We start from the raw sequence: 21,524 nt of genomic DNA on the forward strand, positions 1-21,524 counted from the left end.
AGAACCCCACATTCATTCGGATCCCGGCCAGAATGGAGAGCAACCGCAGGACCCCGCAGCGCCCCGCAGCGCCCCTCAGGCCGTCTCCCGCGGGCAGCGCTGACCTTGCTGCAGTCCCCGCGCCGCAGTGCCAGCGGCTCCCGTGAGCGCCCCGGGAACCTCGGCCGCGGGTTCTCGGCGCCGCCGCCTGGCCACACCCCCCCGCCCCCGAGCGACCCCTCTCGAGCTCACAGCGCCCCACGCCCCGCGAGCGCTCAGGGGCGCAGGCCGCCGCCACAGTGCAGGAGGGTGTGGCGGGCGTGGCAGAGCGGGGCGGGGCGCGCGCCCCCGGCGGGCCCAGGGCGCCTGGCGCGGGCGCACGCACCGCATCGCGCGGGCTGGTGGGTGAGCTCCGGGAGCGCGCGCCCCGCCTCAGCCCGCGCGCCGCCCGCGCCGCCCGCTCTCGGTGCTCGGCCCAGCACGTCGGCTCCGGAGCGGACGTGGGCAGCGTGGGCCTGAGGATCCGCGTCTCTCACCTGGACCCGCGTCGCGCACCCGGACCCGCGTCCCGCACCCGGACGGTCCCGGTAAGCGTAGGGCCGCGGGGTCCTAGCAGTCACCTTAAGGGGCGGGTCTGCGGGCCAGGACAAACCTCCGGGATGCAGGTGCTTGGGGAGCCGCTCCCCACGGGGGCCCCCCGGTAAGTGGGTGAGCCCCCCGAGTGACTCTGTGTCCCTCCCTAGGGAAAGTGCCTGGGGCGGCGTGTGGAGCCGCCCCCACTCAGACCCTGTGGGAGTGGAGACGCCCAGGCGCCCTCACTTGCTGCTGCGGTGAGGACACCGTGGGAAGGGGGAACATCCCCATGGGGAGGGAACAGTGGGGCGAGCGCCCCCGCGGGGAGGGCATCGTGGGGAGGAGCGCCCCTATGGGGAAGGCACCATAGGTGGAAGCATCCCTATGAGAAGGGCAAAATGGGGGCACTGAGTGGGAGCACCGTCCCCAGGAAGACCTGTGTTAACTGAGCACCAGGGTGGGTTCGAGTTGGCTCCATAGAAGATCGTCTGGGACCATAGGAGAGCCTTGGAGCCCCTGCGGCAATGGTGGAACTCCTCTCCCGGGAGCCCTTCGCTGAGTCAACCTTAGACTGTACCCCAAAACTGCCTGCCAGGAACCTCTGGCTAGGGAGCTCCTGTGAGTGACGTCCCGCATTCCCAAGGACTTTGGCCTTGGGACATTCTCAAGGACTCAATGTGCCTGCATTTGATTCCCACCAGCGTGGTCCAGGAGGGGATCGGTGGGGCCGTGGCCTTCATTCATTTCCTATGCCCACCTCCTCACTAGCCCCGTCGGCTCCAAGCTGGACTTTAGTGGAGGCAGAAACTACTCCAAAAGCACAAGGCCCCAAGGAAAGGAGGACCAGTGAGGCCTCTGGAGCCAAGATAGGACATCTATGCCCTTGGCTTGGCCATAGAAACAGGTCAGTAACAGGAATGACTGACTTTGGCACGGGTCTGGACCAAAAGTCTTTTGAAAGAAGGAGTAAATGTTATGAGATCCTTGAGTACCAGTGGGCTAGGCACTATGTTAGGTAGTTTAAACATCTCATAATCTGTACAACAGCCTCATAAACATTAAATACCTAGGATTCAGAGATTTAGCAATTTTCCCAAGATCACAAAGCTTGGGAGGATGAACTCTTTAAATGTTATGTGGAGAAAAGCATGAAGGAGAGACAGATGAAAAAAAGTATGTGTTAGTAAATTGTGTTTAAGATGCAAGCTTAGAGCTTTCCACAGTATATGTTCAACGAATGTGATGATTACACTAGTGGATAAATTCAATTTAATAGGAGATGAGACTGCTGCAGGAACCGATCCCCATTGATTCTCCAGATTTCAGCATACTGCTTCCTTCCTTCATTGGCAGCCCCACTGGAGAAGTAAACCCTACAGGGGTCCATGCTTAGAGGTGAGTCTGGGACAGACCTGATTGGGAACAGGGACAGACTTCTGGTATGGTCTTTGACAGGACTTAACATACTTGAAACTACAGAGGCAACCCAAAATGCAATGTCCTGAGGCCACCTTCCCTACTGCAGAGCCCTTGAAGGAAAGGAAGGAGAGTCACCTATAATGTCTTGATCACATTGGAAAAAGCATAATCCACACAGTCTTTGTGGCCCCCTGACTGAGGGCACCAGTGGACTTTGGTCCATAAATGCCTCTGGCCCAACAGTGCCTTTGTATGAGAGGAGGAAGGAAGCCTTACTGGGAGTGTATTATGTGAGAAGAGTAAAGGCTCTCTGTATTGGATGTTGCAGTGTCCCATGTCCTACACCCTCCGTGTTTCATTCCAGCTCAATTCAACGTTTTGACTTGGGTCCAGAATAGATTTTATCTTCTTGTCCAAAAACAGAGGGATTAGAGTACTGAGCCATGTGATTTACCATAGAAAAACTCTTCTGGAAGAGTTTTCCTGTTTGCCTTTATCCATCCTTCCACACAGCCAAACCTAGTGACAATCTGCCTTTATAAATCTAGTTTTCTTGGGCTCTTGGGGTTACAGTGAGGAGAGAGACCACGCTAGTGAGGAAACAGAACAGGCTAGTTTACCAATTGCTAGGGATTTTTTTTTTCTTAGTTTGATGGCTGCCTGAAGGATGGGTGTGGCACCAGTGTTCAGCTCAATGGAGTAGACTTGAAAGAGGTTTATGGAGGTTAGTACCTCCTGGCTGTAAAAAATTTTTTTCTGTTTTTTTTTCTTTTTACCATCCCTTTCAGTTCAGATCCAGCTCAGTAGACCAACAAGTGGTATTGTTTTAAAGGAAACTCAAAGGGATCAAGTCTGAAAATATGATCTTAAAGATTTGTCATTGGAGTTTGATTCCTAAATTGGTCTTTTCATTGAGGGCTCTTGGCATTTTACTCTCTGGTAATCCTGAATATGTTGCTGATTGATCCAGGTACTCCCCAAATCTTAGACTGTGGATATCATCTCCTGATGTCCAGCATTGGGTAGACATTACATTCTAAAACTCCTCAGAATAGTGCCTCACTCCGCTATAATCACAACCTGAGTCTGCAGATCAAATTATTGAAGAATGTGTCTGAAAGATATCACCAGGTGGCCTTAATCTTTTTTTAATGCTTTTTTCAAAGGTAAGTAAAAAGATAATGGCAGTTTGTACAATTATACCTGGACTTTATTATCTGAATTTATCAACCTTTGATTTTTCACATATTTTCTGGTCATTTCTTGCTACCACCATCACCACTCCCACCACCATCTTTTCCTCCTCCTACTCCTCCTCCTTCACCCCCACCCCCACCACCACCTCCTTCTTGCTGTTTTTAATAAATGCTTCCTTTTCCTAGAACATGAACAGTAAAACCTTCCAGGGCCCATTTCCGACACTGCATTTTTTCCCAGTACACCTGTTCCTAAATGGATCATATTTATGCAAATGGTTTCCCATCTCTTTAGCTACAGAATCCTATTATCAGTCCCACCTGCTTCTCCCCAGTAATATTGTTTGGTTTCTACTTTTTGCATTTCTCAATATATTTATCCATTTTTAATGGAAATATCATCTACTATACCCCTCAATTTTAATGATGAAGTTCTGACCAGAATTTCTTACTAGCTTTGGACCAAGTAACCTAGACTATCAGTATCCAGCTAGAAGCATAACTATTGTTTCCATTATAACATCTCTTTCAATTCCTCACTCCCTATCCCCAGAGACCCATATAAATACTAAGTGCTGTTTATTTGCCAGCACTATACCATGTAAATATGATAGTTCTTGCCCTTGAGGAGTTCACATAGAATCAGTCTACATTTCTAGTCATTTATTATAAACAGCAGGAAAATATGGGTGTGGAATATAGCTTTATAGAGTATCTTCAGCAATCAATGCAGAGAATGCTTGTTCCTGGGCACCACTGGCACTCCATTACTCTCCTGTGCCTCTTCTGGCAGCCACACTATATATAATAATATATAATATACAAACATATATTTAATAATATAGATATAATATTGTGTCCTAGGACTTGAACTCAGGGCTTGAGAACTATCTCTGAGTTTTTTTTGCCCAAGGCTATCACTCTACCACTTGAGCCACAGCTCCTCTTCTGGCTTTTTTGGTGGTTAATTGGAGATAAGAGTATCACAGACTTTCCTGCCAGGCTGGCTTTGAACCACGATCCTCAGATCTTAACCTCCTGAGTAGCTAGGATTACAGGCATGAACCATTGGTGCCTAACTCCACAACTGTATAGTCAGATAACATTACCATTTACAAAGCCTTTGGACATACATGAGCACTATTTAAGAAAATGTTTATATTACTGTAGCCTTCTCACTAAAATAGTATTAGTGGGCTAGCTGACTCATTTGTTTATTTATGAGGTTATGAGTTGCCCATAGAGAAAGCCCTAATAATTCACTACAGTTATCACCTACCAGCTCTTAGGTTATGAAAAGGACTGTCCTGTTGAGTTCTAAGGCCAAGCAATGTTCTCATCTATCAGGCTTGAGACTTACCAGGGCAAGTTCTTTTCTTGGTCTCGGGGATACTAAAGCGCTAAAGGGTTGTTGTTGGGTTTTTTTTTTTTTTTTTTGCCAGTCCTGGGCCTTGGACTCAGGGCCTGAGAACTGTCCCTGGCTTCTTCCCGCTCAAGGCTAGCACTCTGCCACTTGAGTCACAGCGCCGCTTCTGGCCGTTTTCTGTATATGTGGTGCTGGGGAATCGAACCTAGGGCCTCGTGTATATGAGGCAGGCACTCTTGCCACTAGGCTATATCCCCAGCCCTGTTGTTGGGTTTTTTTTTAACTCTCTGAAAGCCAAGTGAAGATTTCCTTTTAAACCAATAGTTTAAACATACTATCCTAAACCAGTCCTTTGGGCTGATGCTAATTCATATGTGAAGGCAGATTTCCTCGCCTATTTCTATCCAGCACCCAGGCTGGTAAGTCATGATGGAGTCCCCATATAGCTCCATGCTTGGCATGTGTTTTTACTTCTTCCTGGAGTGCTTTTTTTTTCTTACTGGTGTAACTCCCACTCATATTCGAAATTTAGCTCAAGCAACACCTTTTTAAAAAAATCCTACTCTTATGCCCCCTACACATGCATATACTCACTGCATTCTCGCAGGCTGTGTGAAGTTCTATTTGTTCATCCTGCCACTGGTCACTGAACAATTGATTTTTGCCTAACCCATAGTAGGTTACACTCCACAGATGCTTGTGGAATCCAAAAACAAGGAAATGCTGACAATTAAAGTAATAATCCATAAACAGGGGGAAATATGTGCTTTGAGCACCTAAGAGCAAAAAAGCAGGGAGTGTCTCCATCTTACAGAAAAGCTCTGCTTGCTAAGTGCAATCTCACCAGCCAATCACGGATAGTGTGATGTTCTTTAACTGTTGCTCTGCTTCTGTGGGAAGTCTTCACTGTAGCTCTTAATGAAGATTCAGCTTGTCCCTCAGGGGCTAAAGATCATATCATAATTTTGTGCTCCTGCAAATGAGCGCCTTGTAAGCTTTCAGAAACTATTAAATAGCAGCAAGACCTCTCTCACAACTCAGTCTTGAGCTGAAGCCAGGGAGACAGTTGTCTTCATCTTTAGCTTGTCTGCTCCTTGGAAAGCCCTTTGCAGTTAGGGTGACTGTCTTTCTAGACAAGCAGGGGTAGATGGGGAGAAATGGTAGGTACTAGGTAGATCCAGACCCCTTCTGAGTCCACAGCCTCCAGTAGTCTGTAGGCTACTGCCAGCTGACAGAACAGTAGGGGCACTATAGTGAGGTGCAGAAGCCCAAAAGTGACTGTGAGTCAGTAGAGAACAACCGGACCACTTGGGGTTTGGATTTCCTCAAAGATCAGCAGAGGGTAAGGGAATTCTTTTTGATTATTTTTGTTGGAAGTCTTGTAGTTGATGCTTTTGTGCAGAGTGAGTTCTAGGTCTGTGCTGTGCATTGTACATTTTTCACATGCTTTGGTTCTGTTGGTTTTCCATATTCTAGTGGCTGGCAGGTCTCCGTCTATGTTAAGCATCTAAGAGGCTTTCCTGAAGGCTCTTACACGATCCTCCAAACATATATGCTTCCAGTAGCCAGCTGTTAACTGTCTTGACAATTTTCACTTGCATGTGCAGATGCTTCTTATTTGTGCTGAATTTCTCCAGCTCAAATGCAGGACAGAGGAGATGCCTTTTCGAGTTTCCTGCTTGTTCCCCTGGGAAGTGCTTGTTCCTCCTTTAAGCTCAGTTGCAATCCACAGAACACAGCCATAAATGTAGGGAATTGTGGACTCTGATATATACCAGTGTAGTTGTGGAAACTGCTAAACTCCCATGTTAGCTTCTTCCTGTGGCGAGCCTAGGTTACTGTATGGCACCTGTTCTGCAAGCCCTGACTCACCGTGCAGGCTTTAGCTCTGAGGAAGCAGAGCGGATGAGATGAAATAAGATGAAATGAGCTGATTGCACAGTTTTTAGAACTGAGTTCCAGAGATTTGGTGGGATCAGTTCTCTAGCCCAATTTGATGAGGAGAAAGGATACAGACACTGATCTCAAACTAACTTTTTATGCTGTCCAATCAACGTCTACAACATTCATAGAACACATGTTCTGTGGAAGGCGGTGGGGACCACCCCCACTTTTTTCCCTCATTCCCATATAAAAACTGAGATTCCTTTGTTCACCTGCATAACCCATTCCTTTTTTTTACCCTTTCCTCCACTTAGAAGGTTTTCTTTGAAATGTTCTTGCCTAGGAAAGCCCTCACAACCTCCAGAAAATGCATTTTAGCTGCTTTTGAGCCTTTCAAACAGCTGTCATTTCCATATCAAGAAAGAGATTTGAGTGAGTCAATGTACTTTACATTTAGCATGCTACAAGAGGAAATCCTGCCTGTTGTGAGGGTTGCTTCTCAGGCTTTCCACAGCGACAAACCTTAGTAGACAATGCCTGAGAAAAGAGGTTCCCTAACTGCTTTTACCATCCTTCTTTCTTCCCAGTTCTTGCTGTGTAGCAAAACCTCTCTTTACTCTCACTACTTTGCCCTTGCATTTAAGCCCACTGCATTCTAAGCAGGTGCTCCATAGAGAATGGGTGTGTCTTGCACATGCATTCCTAGCTGCCCACGTATGTCTTGCTGCCTGACAGACACATCCAGATTGCTTTCTCTTAGTGACACAAAGATTCTGGTTGTTGCTGCTTTTCATTTCTTCCAGTTCATACAGTCAGATGTCCATATTCTTTTTGACTCTTATTTTTTATCACCTGCTCCTATCCTCAAGGCATTTTTCCCCTAAGTCTTCCCTATATACCACAAATTCTCGATACATCATTCTCAGACCAACATCTTTTATGTTGTTTTCATTCTCATTAGAGAGGCAGAAACCCCCATTTCTACCACCTGCCAGCCAATGAAGTGGTCATTAAGAATGATTGGTGGGATCTTTGTAACTTGATTTCCTTTCAGCTTGCTCTTCTTCCTGTGGCTTCTTTCAGCACAGGAGAGGCCAGCATTTTCTCTCCAGGCATTGTTTTGGCCACCACTAATCAGTACCACTTGTTTCTCTAGAAATTACAGCTGATTGTGTTCATTTCTCAAATACCACAGGTGCACATCTTGGAGCTTTTAGCACACTCACTTTTAATCAAGGTGCCTTTTGTATATGGGTTGTAGTCATCTTCATTAAGCGTTGAGGGATTTAGTCTCACTCTTAAGACTCAATTCTGTTGTGTCTTCACAGATTGCAGTCAAATCAAAGCTATGTCAATTCCCATCATTTTGATGGGAAAGAAAAAATACAAACCAGCAAATGGAAAAGGACTAGAGGTCTTGTTTGGATGTCGGATAGTTCCTTTTTAGTGATTCTTCTCTCTCTATATTTTTGCCCTTTGAGGCATAAAGTGGTCCCAAAAATTGAAGCATCTCTAGCAAAAGGAATAGCAGTGCTCAAAGAACCTGTGGTCTGGAGTAAAAAATATTGTCATTTTTTTAAATGTGTAATTTTTTTGTATTGGTTTAATTGTTTTGCCAGTGCAAAACCAGTTTAGCCACTGCAAACTATTGCAGTGACTTCATTAACAATTGAGGTAGGTTAATGGCAATTCCTAGTCTCCCTTAAAGAGAATAATGGTATCCTCACAGTAAGTAAGGGGTTGAAGCAAGACTATCATGTGTTCGAAGGTTTCTGTGGTTCGTTTGCTGATGGAATTTATATGCTGTTTCAACCCACTCCACTGCTCCTAGAATTTCTGATATAAACCTACACTACAACCTGACTAAGGATCCAGGCAATTCACTGTTTGAGAATCATTTCTCTGGTCTTTGTGCTGGAGAATTAAATCAATTTCTTTCTTTCTATAGCTTGAGTGTAGCTTGAGTGTTTCGTAGGCTGTTCAGTAACTTCCTATTGAAATTATTTCTTTTTATCACTGTATGCTCTGCAAGTTAAAGAAGATCAGCTTCTTATATAGAGTACATTTTCCTTCATTTCTTCCCTCCTTTCTTCCTCCTTCCTCCCCCCAACCTTCTTCCTTTCTTTTTGCCATGGGGCTTGAACTCTGCTCTGGGTGCTGTTCCTGAGCTCCTTTTGCTCAAGGCTAGCATTCTACCACTTTGAGCCACAGGCCACTTCCAGTCTCCTGGTGGTTAATTGGAGATAAGAGTCTCCAAGACTTTCCTGCCAGGGATGGCTTTAAACTGCAATCCTCAGATCTCAGCCTCCTATGTAGCTAGGATTACAGGCATGAGCCACTGGCACCTGGCTTGCTTTCTTCTAACCCAAACTTATTATCCTATAACTCTTGGGGGTTCATAATCCAGCTCAAACTCAAGGTATCAGCAAAGCCACTTAGCTAGAAGCTCCAGGGGTGAGTCTATGTATTTCCCTTTTCCAACTTCTAGAATCCATCTGCATTCCTTGACTCATGACCCCTCTCTTTTTAGATCTAGCAATGGCCAGTCAGCTCTTCCTTATAATCAGGATATTTAGTCAGTGTTAGTAGTAATGTATCTCTGCTAGACTCTCCAGCCACACGTGTGTGTGTGTGTGTGTGTGTGTTGATAGCATGACTTGAATTCAGGGTTCCACTCTCATTTGGCTCTTTTTTATCATAGCTGGCATTCTACTACTTCAGCCACACCTCTAGTCTGGCATTTTGCTGGCTAATTAGAGATGGAGTCTCAGACTTCTCTGTCTAGGCTGACTTCAAATTAAGTTCCTCCAGGTCTCAGCCTCCTGAGTAGCTAAGATTATAGGTGTGAGCCACTGGTACCTGGTTTCAAACACATAGATTTTTAAGTCATTTGAGTAAACAGTTTATTCTGCATGGTATCAGTCAAGGGCAGAGTTCAAATAAAAAATTGTAAATAACTGGTGCTGGTGGCTCACACCTGTAATCCTAGCTACTCAGGAGACTGAGCTCTGAGGATCACGGTTCAAAGCCGGCCCGGGCAGGAAAATCCATGAGATTCTTATTTCCAATTAATTACCAGAAAACTGGAAGTGGTGCTGTGGCTCAAGTGGTAGAGTACTAGCCTTGAGCTGAAGAGCTCACGAACAGCCCCCGGGCCCAGAGTTCAAGCCCTAGGACTGACAAAAACAAATTGTAAATAGTGTAAGGCTAGATTTTTTCAAATTGCAGCTTTATATCTATCCACACAGTCATTTTAGAGAATTATTATGAGAGTATTTTAATGAAACAAGATAGAAAATGGGGAGCATCATATATAGTGATAATAGGATAGTTCTATAAAACTGGGTTCAGTATACAGAATCATCACATCAAATATTTTCTTATTTTAGGTCACAGTAATGTGAAATTGAAAAACAGCAATTTATAGTGGCTCACACCTGTAGTCCCAGCTATTTTAGAGGGTGAAAGATTGCAGTCTAAGGTTGACTCAGCAAAAGTATGAGATATTATGCAAAAGCAAACAAAAAATAAACTAAGCCAGGTGTTGGTGGCTCATGTGTATAATCCTAGGTACTCAGGAAGCTGAGATCTGAGGATTGTAGTGCAACGCCAGCCTGGGCAGGAAAGTCCATGAGACTCATCTCCAATTAACCACCAGAAAGCCAGAAGCAGTTCTGTGGCTCAAAGTGGTAGAGTGCTAGCCTTGAGCAAAAGGAGCTCAGGGACAATGCTCAGGCCAGAGTTCAAGCTTTAGGACCAGCAAACAACAACCAAAAAACTAAAGCAAAAAGGACTGGTGATGTGGTTCAAGTAGTAGAATGCTTGTCTAGTCATATAAAGTGTCTGAAGAAAATCTAATGGTTCTGGAAAATGTAATTGCTCATGATGAAAATGTGCATTGAAAGAATAAGTGTCAGACGTACATTCTCCCTTGTGGTATGCTTTGAGGACTTGCCTTCCTTGCCTAACAATTGAATACAACCATTGTCCAAGAGCCATCTGGGCACTGTCCGGGGAGCCTTTTTAGCCTCAGCAAAAAATTTACCTTACCACCTCCCTCACCCACCACCCTGATTAGGCCATGTGGACTTATTTATAAAAGAACATGAGCATTCTAAATACTTAAGAATTTATTCTCCAAACAGTTTAACAGATATAAACCTGAAGCTAAGCAATAAAGAAACATGTTCTGAATCAGAAAACAGCAGGTTCCAATCTAAAAAAGTAACCAGTTGCCACTTATATAGAGATAGATAGATAGATAGATAGATAGATAGATAGATAATTACAATGTAGGGAAATTAGAAAATACAAAATTACAAAGAAATTTAAAGTATGCATATACCTTCTAACTCCTTCAAAAATAAGATCATAGCAGCACTTTTGTAACTCATTAATATGTCTACATATTTTAAACATCTTTTTATATTAGTAATTATGCCCTAATGTTTTTATATTGTTTAGTCTTTCCATATACCATAATTTATTGTTTCTGATAGAATGATAAAAATTATTTTTAAATCTTCATGTATTACTAATTGTCCACTGATACATAATTTCCTAACTGTACAAGAAACCTTTGTACTGTAAGACAGTTAATTATTCAAAGTAAATATTCTTTAGTTACATACTTCAATTTTTTAAGCAAATTTACAAATGAAAAGTGTGTCTTATTAAATAAGTTTATAAATTAAAGAATATGGGTTTCAATAAATGGCAGTGTAGGGGCTGGGAATATGGCCTAGTGGTAAAGTCCTCGCCTCGTATACATGAAGCCCTGGGTTCGATTCCCCAGCACTACATATATATAGAAAACGACCAGAAGTGGCGCTGTGGCTCAAGTGGCAGAGTGCTAGCCTTGAGCAAAAAAAAGCCAGGGACAGTGCTTCCCAGTGAGTCCATGCCCCAGGACTGGCAACAAAAACAAAACAAAGAATAAAGGAAGGTGATGAAGAAAGGAGAGAATTTAAAAATAAATAAATAAATAAATAAATAAATGTCAGTGTAGAAATTTGTACTACTGGCAATGATTCTGGAAAGTATGTTGTCATCACATACAACATATATTAAAGTTTTTGTAATTATTATAAAGGTGATGCAGGGGTTGCAGTTACATAAGTGAGGTAAAGAATACATTTCTTTTTGGACAATGTGACCCCTTACGGTTTTACTTTTAAAACTTAATCTCTACAATTAATTGGTTAATTATAAAATGGTTGTTAAGCCTCTGTTCTTGAAATGCAATAGAAATAGATGCTGTGCAGGGCAAAATAATCAAACAGGGGAAACTGATATTGATTAGAAAATCATCCTTAAAATATGTGATGATTCAGGTAAGTGCACAAGAGGAGAAGAGCAGGCTGTTGACTGCAGCCTAGACGGGGGTCAGCAGTAACTCCCCAAGTTTGCCAGATGAAGAGGCACTAATGACTAATGGGGGAAGGACAGTATAAAGGTCTCCAAAGTAAAGGGAGCATGCAAAGTAAAGACTGAAACAAAACTAATGTGTTGGGATACAGACAAAAGAGGGAAATCAGATTTATCAGGGTCTTACAAGTCACAGTAAATAAATAAATTTGGAGAGCTTTATCCTAAGAGCTGTAAGGAATCCATTGAATAATTTGAAGCAAAAATAAGATGGCATCTAAATGTTCCAGAGATATCCTTAATTCAACACGTACAAAATCCAATTTAATTGTCCCTCAGTGTTTATTTCCCAATTTCTGATACTGGCAGTACTGTTCTTCTAGTCAATTTAAAACTATCCTCTCTCCTTTTGTCCTTTTGTCATCTAAGTTAATTATAATTTTATTCCTAAAATTCCTTAATTCTGTTTCCATGGTAACAAATCATTCCTGCTCTCATTATTTTATTTGAAACATGCTACCTCTTGCCTGGGTATTATAGTAGCCTCTAATTGTCTTCACTTCTCTCATGGTCACCTTTTCCCCAAAACAAACAGAGGGTAACTTCCTCCCCATTCCTCAGTGTCCACTGTGACCCCTAGTAATAAAGTCTCTGCCTCCTTCAGGTTCCCCCAGCATTTTGTTTGACTTCTTTGAATTCCAGTTTTTAACAGCTTGAGTTGTGAAACAACTGTTCTCCTGTCTTCTGTTTCTTATGAAGAGTAGCTAGTGCCTTGCATGTAACACTGTTCAGTAAGCCTTGATTAGGATGAATTGAGCTCTGCCCTGCTTAGAACAAGCATTCACCAGCCCACTTTCACATCTGGAGAGGACTATAGTAACATTCCCTTTTTTAACATGTGAACAGTTAAAATCAGAAAAATCAAAGCTGAAAAAGTAGTGACATTAGCAAAGTCTTAGAAAAGTTCCTTGGAGCCAGGTGCCAGAGGGCTCATGCCTATAATCATAGATACTCAGGAGGCTGAGATCTGAGGATCGTGATTCAAATCCAGTCCAAGCAGGAAGGTCCATGAGACTCTCATCTCCAGTTGGCCACCAAAAAGCCAGAAGTAGAGCTGTGGCTCACGTGGTAGAGTGATATCCTTGAGCAAAAAAAGCTCAGGGACAGCGCCCTAACTCTAACTTCAAACCCTAGGGCTGGCACAAAAAGAAAGGAAGGAAGGGAGAGAAAGAGAAAGAGGATGAATAAAGGAGAGAGAGAGAGAGAGAGAGAGAATGCCATGGAGTTTATAATAGGCCAGAGACCCACAAAGAGGCATAGGTACCTATTAGAAGAGACGAGGGCATGTGGCTTTAACTACATGAATACGAGTGACAAAGTTTCTTGATTCCCTGGGTCTTGTAAAAATAGGGTTTTCTTAACTCTGGCTTTAAAAAGTCCCAGGCTGGGAATGTGACTTCGTGGTAGAATGCTTGCCTAGCATGCATGAAGCCCTGAGTCCAATTCCTTGGTACCACATAAACAGAGAAAGCTGGAAGTGGTGCTATGGCTTAAGTGGTAGAGTGCTAGCCTTGAGCAAAAGAAGCTAGGGGACAATGCCCAGGCCCTGAGTTCAAGCCTCAGGACTGGAAACAAGAAAGAAAAAGTAGCTGGTACCTAAGGAGAATTATCCCTGAATTGGCTGTGCCCTGTATGTACTGAAGGTGCTTTTCTTCAGTCAAAGGTCTAAAGGTTGTTGCTGCAGGCTTGCTTTGAGCTTTGGGTCCTCTCAAGGAGAAGAGGAGAAACTTGAGCTCTGAAGTCTTCAACTATTTCAAAATAACAGAAAACTTGGACTCTTGGACCAAATTGGCTTATGATAAGAAGGAAAACAGATACCACTTCACATATATAGAGGGCTTTGCACTGTTATACCCTCTTTCCATTTCTCCCTCCCTTCCTTTTCTTCATCCCTCTCTCCCACCAATAGTACTTGCCTTTATGGTGAATGATAGGCTCAATATTCAGGGCCACTGGCTCAATCTTTGCCCTCTTCTTTTTGTCCACAGAGCCATGGGGGTGTTGATGTCCAAACGGCAGACAGTGGAGCAGGTACAAAAGGTGAGCCTGGCTGTGTCTGCCTTCAAGGATGGGCTGCGGGACAGGCCTTCCATTCGGCGCACGGGTGAGCTATCAGGGTCCCACCGTGGCACAATGGAAGGCTCTGTCCAGGAGGTGCATGAGGAAAAAGAAGCCGAGGCAGACAACCCAGTGGTCCAGGAAGAGAGTAGTGTCAAGCGTGCAGCCTGGGAGCGGCTCAGAGATGGGCGTGGAATAGAGCCTGAAGAGTTTGACAGGACCAGTCGATTCACACCTCCTGCTTTTATCCGCCCCACCCGGAAGCTGGATGATGACAAGCCTGCAGACATCTTCTTGGAGCCCAGAGAGACTGTAAGTGTTTAGAGAAAAATCTTACACTTTTAGCTTTCCTGAGGATCAAGGAACAGGAAGACAAGGAGAGGTGATTGTGGTTGAGGTGAGATTCAAAACTGGAAAGATGGAGTTGAATGCAGAACAGTCTTCAATTTTGTTTTAGCATATGTGGGGGGCGGTCCATTGTGACATTGCTATACATGTATGCCAATATGCAATGTACCCCTGCAATCTTCAGTTTTTATCCAAAAGAACAATGGGGAGGTGGCCCAAGGTAGAGTGTTTGTCTTGCTTGCACAAGTACTGAAAAAAAAATTCCAAGGACAGGGAATGTGACTTAGTGGTAGAGTGCTTACCTAGCATGCATGAAGCCATGGGTTCGATTCCTTAGTACCACATAAACAGAAAAGGCTAGAAGTGGCACTGTGGCTCAAGCAGTAGAGAGCTAGCATTGAGCAAAAGAAGCTCAGGGACAGTGCCCAGGCCCTGAGTTAAAGCCCCAGGACTGGCCAAAAAAAAAAAAAAAAAAACTGCATCAGAATAATAATATCAGGTACATCTTGGATTAGTTATAATGAAAGTCCTGGGGGTGGTGGATAATTATGAATGGTAATATTGTAGGTCTTCCCGTCCATTGGTGCTCAGCTATAGAGAGTTGAGGCATTGGAAATTTAAGAGGGAATTTAGGCAGATCACAGTGACTTGGGGTTCCTATTGATGCTAAGAGATGCTAAAAGAACTAAAGTGCCTGAGATGCAGTACAAAGGCCTGAGCAGCTAGAAGAGCCATCTGGTTTGTGTCTACTAGGAAGAAAACTCTGTCATCTTACTCAGTCATGTTAACTGGCCATAGGTTCTTGTTGCCTGACTTTCTCATTCCTATTCACTTCTGCCATCTTTCACCAGGTTGTCAATGATGAAATGTGTGATATCTGCGAGGTCTGGACAGCTGAGAGCCTCTTTCCATGCAGAGTCTGTAACAGAGTTTTCCATGATGGCTGCCTGCGCCGCATGGGCTACATCCAAGGAGACGGTGCAGCAGAGGTGACGGAGATGGCTCACACCGAAACAGGCTGGAGCTGCCACTACTGTGTGAGCCTGGACTTCAGGGACAATGGGCTATTGTCACTTTACTTGGAGGCCCAGTCTTCTAACATCAGTTCTAATGTGTTCTAGGGCCCTAGAACTAAGATGGGTTTCTCAACTCAGTTCTATTGACATTTAGGTTTAGCTAGGGGGGCAAGGTGTATTATATGATGTTTACAACATTTCTGGTGTTTATAACACTAGATGCCAGGAGCACATACCCAAAAGCATTCCTAGATGAGTTATGGAGACAGAAAAATCATCCCTAGATGAGAACCAGGAAGGGAGGGGATAGACTGGATAGAATGGGGCCTATTTTCTCAAAAATAATTCTACTTAGAGAGCTTTCTCTAACTCTGTAGTTGTCATTCACTGTACTCAGTTGAGAACAACCTGAAATCCTAACTAGCTTGCTTCCAATGGGAATAGAGTCTATCACAATAAAATTGCTTTATCCTGCAATTCCCTGCCTAGTTAACTTGCTGTCTGACTCATTAGAAGCATTTGCTGCTCATCTCTGAAGTAATTTGTTATTATTGTTGTTAGTCACCATGCTTGAAGTCAAGGCCTGGGTGCTGTCCCTGGGCTTTTCTGCTCAAGGCTAGTGTACTCTACCGCTTTGAATCATAGCTCTACTTCCTGTTTTCCGGTGGTTAATTGGAGATTAGAGTCTTATTGGATTTGCCTTTCCAGGTTGGCTTTGAACTATGATCCTCAGATCTCAGCTTCCTGAATAGCTAGGATTATAGGCGTGAGCCACCAGCACCCAGCTTCCTGAAGTGATCTTTATGTGAATAGCATAGCAAAGCTTTGATTCAGAACTTTTCAAATTATGTATAAATGCCTTCCAACTTTTAACAGAGGACAAGATCTAAAGTTTCATTGAAGGCCAGATTCATATTCATTTCTTATCATACCTGAAGGAAACTTAGGTCTCTTTTTGTTTTAATCTATTGTCCTTCATAGCTTTCTCTGATTTCAGTGTAAAGAGCATCTGATGACCTCCTTTGCTTCCTTCTGCCTATAAGAAAACAGACATTGACTACTTTCTAACTCCTCCATGGCTTGTCCAGAAAAATGAAATCTAGAGCAATTATTTTTATCCTATAGTACACCACAGCAAATCCTGCTCTACAGATACTTTTTCTAGTATCAGTCACCCCCTCTCCTAGGATACCATCCTTCTCTCTCACAGCACCTCTCCTCTTCAGTGTGCTACCATTGTGGGACTGAGCTACAGGCCTCTCCTTCCTGTCCCCCAGAAATACGCCATTCCCTCTGGGCTTCCTGAAGGATTCTGCTTCTTTCCCACCACTCCACTAGGCTTTATACAAATGCTTCTTCCAAGTTCATCCTTTATCTTTCCTTCCCTTTACAATCAGGTCACTCCTACTGCGTCTTCGATTTCTCCTTGTTCTTCTAGTTTGTTTTGTGCTAGTACTGGAAGCCTGAACTTGGGGCTCAAGCTTTTGCTTCTCAAGTGCTGGGGGCTCTACCACTTGAGCTATACCTCCATGATTGGCTTCTTGCTGGTGAATTGACATGAAAGTCTTGGGGATTTGTTTTCCTGTGCTGGCTTCAAACCTCGATCCTCAGAGCTCAGTCTCCTGAGTAGCTAGGAACATAGGCATGAGCTACCAGTGGCGCCCAGCTTAGAATTAATACATATTCTTTTAGCACCTGAAACAGAAGACAGGTACATAAAATGAATGAAGATGAAGTCGGTCTGGTTGATGGAGATTTACAACCTTGCCTACTCAGTAGTCCCTGTCGCCTGCAGCAGCTTCCTAAGGCACTTTGAAGAAATCCTTAGGCCAGAGATGCAGCAATTGTCAGGATGTCTGAATTCTGGGGAAGATTCTGCCTCAAAGTGAGAAGCAGTGAACAAGTCCTTTCCCTTTTCTGCCACCTCTGTCACCTTGCCAGTAGGCGTGAGGCTGGGACACTGCGATCTTGAGTTGCCTTTCAGTTGAAATTTCCATCTCTCTTGATTTGGCTTTTCTTTCCTGCTGGCCTGTGTGACCACTGACTCAGCCCTCCTTTTTTTTTTTTCCAGGACAATCTCAACTTGCTGCTTACTGAGGAGGAAATGTATAGCCTCACAGAGACCTTTCAGCAGTGTAAAGTCATCCCTGGTAAGGCTGGCCCGTGCTGTTGGGAGGGAAAGGGACCAGACTTCCCCCTCATCCTTTCTAGGATGAACATGAAAGGCATATTCTGGGATTTGGGGAGTATAGGATAAATAAGTCTTTATTCTGGAGTTGTTGGCCATCAGTTACCCACTCACACCACAGTCAGAGCTACATTGGCTATATGACAAGAGCTATGTATATAGAAAGCATTGAGGGTGCCCTGAAGATGGTACAGGGGCACAGAGCTGAGGAAGGGTGGGCATGGCCAGCAAGGGTGCTTTCCACAGACTGCTCCCTGATGCTGGAGGACTTTCTGCGCTACCGCCACCAAGCAGCCAAGCGGGGGGACAGTCACCGAGCCCTGAGTGATGAGCAAGAGGAGCAGGCAGCCCGCCAGTTCGCAGCCCTGGACCCCGAACATCGAGGCCACATAGAGTGGCCTGACTTCCTGTGCCATGAGTCCCTCCTACTTCTGCAGCAATTGCGTCCCCAGGTGAGGGGCAGCTGGGGTGGATATCCATGGGCCGCTGGGTGACAGAGGCCTGGGAAGCATGCTGGGCAGGTTGGCGGAGTCCTGGGAACTGTATGAAGAAGAGCAGCTATCAGGAATGGGGATTAAGTTCTACCCAGTGACGGATGATCAGTGCCCAGGCTGGGGAAACTGCCCAAGGAAGATTGGCTTGTACTGGACTCCCTTGAAAATGCTGGTGCTGGGCTGGGAATATGGCCTAGTGGCAAGAGTGCTTGCCTCCTATACATGAAGCCCTGAGTTCGATTCCTCAGCACCACATATATAGAAAAAGGCCAGAGGGAGTGCTGTGCCTCAAGTGTCAGAGTGCTAGCCTTGAGCAAAAAGAAGCCAGGGACAGTGCTCAAGCCCTGAGTTCAAGGCCTGGAACTGGCAAAAAAAGAAAGAAAAGAAAAGACAATGCTGGTGCTACCAAAAGGAGCAGTGGCTAGGTAAAGGAAGTCCAGTTCTCTAAAGCTTGACAGTTTACAAGGTATTTTCACCTTTAAGATCTTAACTTGTCTCTTCTTTCCCAGAATTCTCTGTTGAGGCTCCTGACAGTCAAGGAACGGGAACGAGCCCGTGCCACCTTCCTGGCACAGAGCCGTGGGAATGCTATCAGTGAGGCAGAGTGCCGCCGCGCCCAGCACTCTTGGTTCTGCAAACGGCTCACAAAGGCCCCTTCTTGCGCTGTCAGGTGTGCCCCTCAGTAGTTCCTTCCCCGCTCAGCCTTCCTCCTCCTGTTTCCATGCTGGTGGTCCTCAGTGTGAAAGGCCTCCTTGAACAGCCAGAGGATTCTGTCTGTGCATCAGGACAGTTACTCCTGCTGGCTAGTGCATAGGGTGGCCTCTGCTCTAAATTCTGTGTTGCTCAATGTCAAAGAGCCTGAACACACATGTCCAGAGCCACAGGTTCACTAAAATTTGGGAGAGGTTAAGCCTTTCACTGTTCCACTCCTAACCATATCCTTGTGCCCAACAGCATCAGCCATGTGGGCCCCATAGCGGACAGCAGCCCAGCCAGCAGCAGCAAGAGTCAGGACAAGGTCGTGCTGCCTGCAGAACAGGAGTCCAGGTGAGTGGCGCCCTCTCCCCTAACTGGCATACCTCTGTCTCCCTAACATACACAGATAATTAAGAGATGGAACCCTCCTCAGCAACTCCCAAACCACAAGTATGCCCTCCAAAATCCAGGCTCAAGAGGGCCAAGCTGCTGAGCCGCTGGCTTGGTAGCACAGCCAACTATAAGTCAGGCTTGAGCCTAGACTTCCGTGAGTTTCATCTAGGCCAAGTCTCACATTCTGCACCCAGCCTTACAGGCCTGTTCTCTCCTCCCACAGGACTGTGGACTGGCCCACCTTCCTGAGAGAGAATGTCATCTACATCTTAGCTGCTCGCCCCAACAGCACAGCCATTCACCTGAAACCCCCAGGATAGCATGGAGCGGAGAGGCTTGGTTTGAGAATGGTGGCATCTTCTCCCTTCTTTCCTTTCTTTCTTTCCTCCACCAACTTCTGGCACTGAGACTCATGGGGATGGGGCACTGCCGGTATCTTAATTTGTCATTCAGTTTTGTGGCACTGAAGTCACCATTCCCCTCACCACAGAGGCAGTACTGGCATCACCACAGGGAGAAGCCCTGAGACCTGTGGCAGCATCTGCTCTCAACCTCCCACTCCCCCAGCACATCACAGGCTAACCTGCCACCACTCGCCTACATGTGTGTGCACACACATGTCTGCATACATGCCTAGCTACCTGTGACTTCAAGAGCCTGGTTCTTTTTAAGTTGAAAAAAGGACCAAAATCCCTTTGTGAAACTTATGGTATAGATGGATGAGGGGGTTCTCGCCTCACTTCCGCTATCAGTGAGGGGGCTCTCTTCTCACTTCCGCTATCAATGAGGGGTTCTCTCCTCACTTCTGCTATCAATGAGGGGTTCTCTCCTCACTTCCGCTATCAGTGAGGGGGGTTCTCTCCTCACTACTTCTACTGGCCAGTTCCAATTTCAAATATATTCGATTCTGGCCAAGTGATTCTCAATAAAGGAGCATACCAGACTCACGTTCCTTCCTGGAAATGCAGATGGGCCCCTCTGTCCATGTTGAAAACCCCTCTGTGGTGAGCCACTGTTGGTAGTAAATTATGCTCCTCTAATATATTGTGGTGGAAAGAGTTGACATGCCATCACCGCAGTTTAACTAGTATTTTACTTCTAACTCCTCATGGCAGAAAAGGCAACTAGCTTGTGGAAGCCTAACTGAAAAAGAGAGATGCAGCCTCACCCAGAGACCCACCTGTCAGCCCCGTCATCTTAAGTCCAAAAGTCTTCAGCAGAACAGTCAAAAGCAAAGGTGAGCCTTCTTGGCCCCTGTTTTTCAGGTGGTAGTTCATGGGTGAAAGCCCAAGGGACTTGAGTGACACAAATACAGTGGCAGGAGTCCCAGCCCTCTGTATCCAATGCTTCACCGAAGTCAGCCACCACAGAGGCCAGTGAAGGTAAGGTCTACATTAGAAGAAGAAAGGACAGGAATCAGGCTTTTTCATGGTTCCAGCTCATCTCAACTGTAGACCCAGAAAAGTGTGTGAAAACCAGAGCCAGCCTCTTTCACAGCCCAAGAGAGAACAGCTCTGCAGAAGCCTTAAGCAGGAATTCCTTTCACTCATTCTGACAATGAGGATTGGAGATGACTGGAGCTTAAGAAGAGGATTTGCATCTCACCTGTCTTTCACAGAAGTCCCGGTAAAGCCTCACAGAAAGAGGAAGGTCCTTTTCTCCCTGTTTCTGAGATGTGGCCTCAGCTGCTGCTCCTTCCTTGCTGCTCACTACATGTCCTTCTCCTTTGTGCTAGGCCTAGCATGGGAGGACTTTGGGGTCAAGCCGAGGATGCTCCAAGTACACCAAGCTTGATGTGCAAGCCTCAGCCCTCCTCCAGTTGTCAAGTCTACATTCTAGATTTCTGTCTCCAACTAAATGACTTAGACACAGCCAGATCTGTAAGACTACTAAGACTTATTAGAGAGGGGATTGAGCTCAGCCATGCAAAAGCTAACGTATCTCTATTGCTCGAGGCACTTGCACTAAATTGAATACTTACAGAACAAAGAGCATAGCACTCAATGTTGAGATGTTGAGGAAAGCCGTGGGTAAGAGCCCTAGATAGTCTTCTTTAGGAACAGCCTGACCCAAAAGCAAGGTGATAAGCTGCTAGGGATGGTATATTTAGGACTTTAGTGAAGCAGAGGAGAGAAATGTGGGTCCATTTGAAAAGCTCTGAACATTTTTAAATCACAGGGTTGCTTTTGTTTGTTTGTTTGTCTGTCTTTGTTTTTATTTTAATTTTTTTGGTTTTTTTGTGCCAGTTCCGGGGCTTGAACTCAGGGCTTGGGCACTGTCCCTGAGATTTTTTGCTCAAAAGTAGCAATCTAGCACTTGAACCATAGCTCCACCTCTGACTTCTTGGTGGTTAATTGGTGGATAATTGGACTTTCCTGCCCAGGTTGGCTTTGAACCATGATCCTCAGATCTCAGCCTTCTAAGTAGCTAGAACTATAGGTATGAACCACTAGCACCTGGCTGCAGTTCTTTTAAAATACTTCTCAG

General features: G+C 45.1%; 1 protein-coding gene across 2 annotated transcripts; it reads left to right on the top strand.

Annotated features, from left to right (window-relative positions):
• The first annotated feature begins 13,816 nt into the window (after positions 1-13,816).
• On the top strand, positions 13,817-19,439 carry Phf24 (PHD finger protein 24). 2 transcript variants are annotated; one of them, XM_048352324.1, is made up of 8 exons: positions 13,837-13,884; positions 13,996-14,214; positions 15,102-15,287; positions 17,338-17,416; positions 17,701-17,906; positions 18,458-18,618; positions 18,903-18,995; positions 19,261-19,439. In XM_048352324.1, the coding sequence occupies exons 1-8, from the start codon at positions 13,837-13,839 to the stop codon at positions 19,355-19,357; spliced, it is 1,089 nt and encodes a 362-aa protein (XP_048208281.1). In that variant the 3' UTR covers positions 19,358-19,439. The 2 variants fall into 2 exon arrangements, with proteins under 2 accessions (XP_048208272.1, XP_048208281.1); XM_048352315.1 differs by having other exon boundaries at positions 13,817-14,214.
• Positions 19,440-21,524: the final 2,085 nt, after the last annotated feature.

The sequence above is a fragment of the Perognathus longimembris genome, chromosome 1, assembly GCF_023159225.1.
Source record: "Perognathus longimembris pacificus isolate PPM17 chromosome 1, ASM2315922v1, whole genome shotgun sequence".
Taxonomy (NCBI): Eukaryota; Metazoa; Chordata; class Mammalia; order Rodentia; family Heteromyidae; genus Perognathus; species Perognathus longimembris.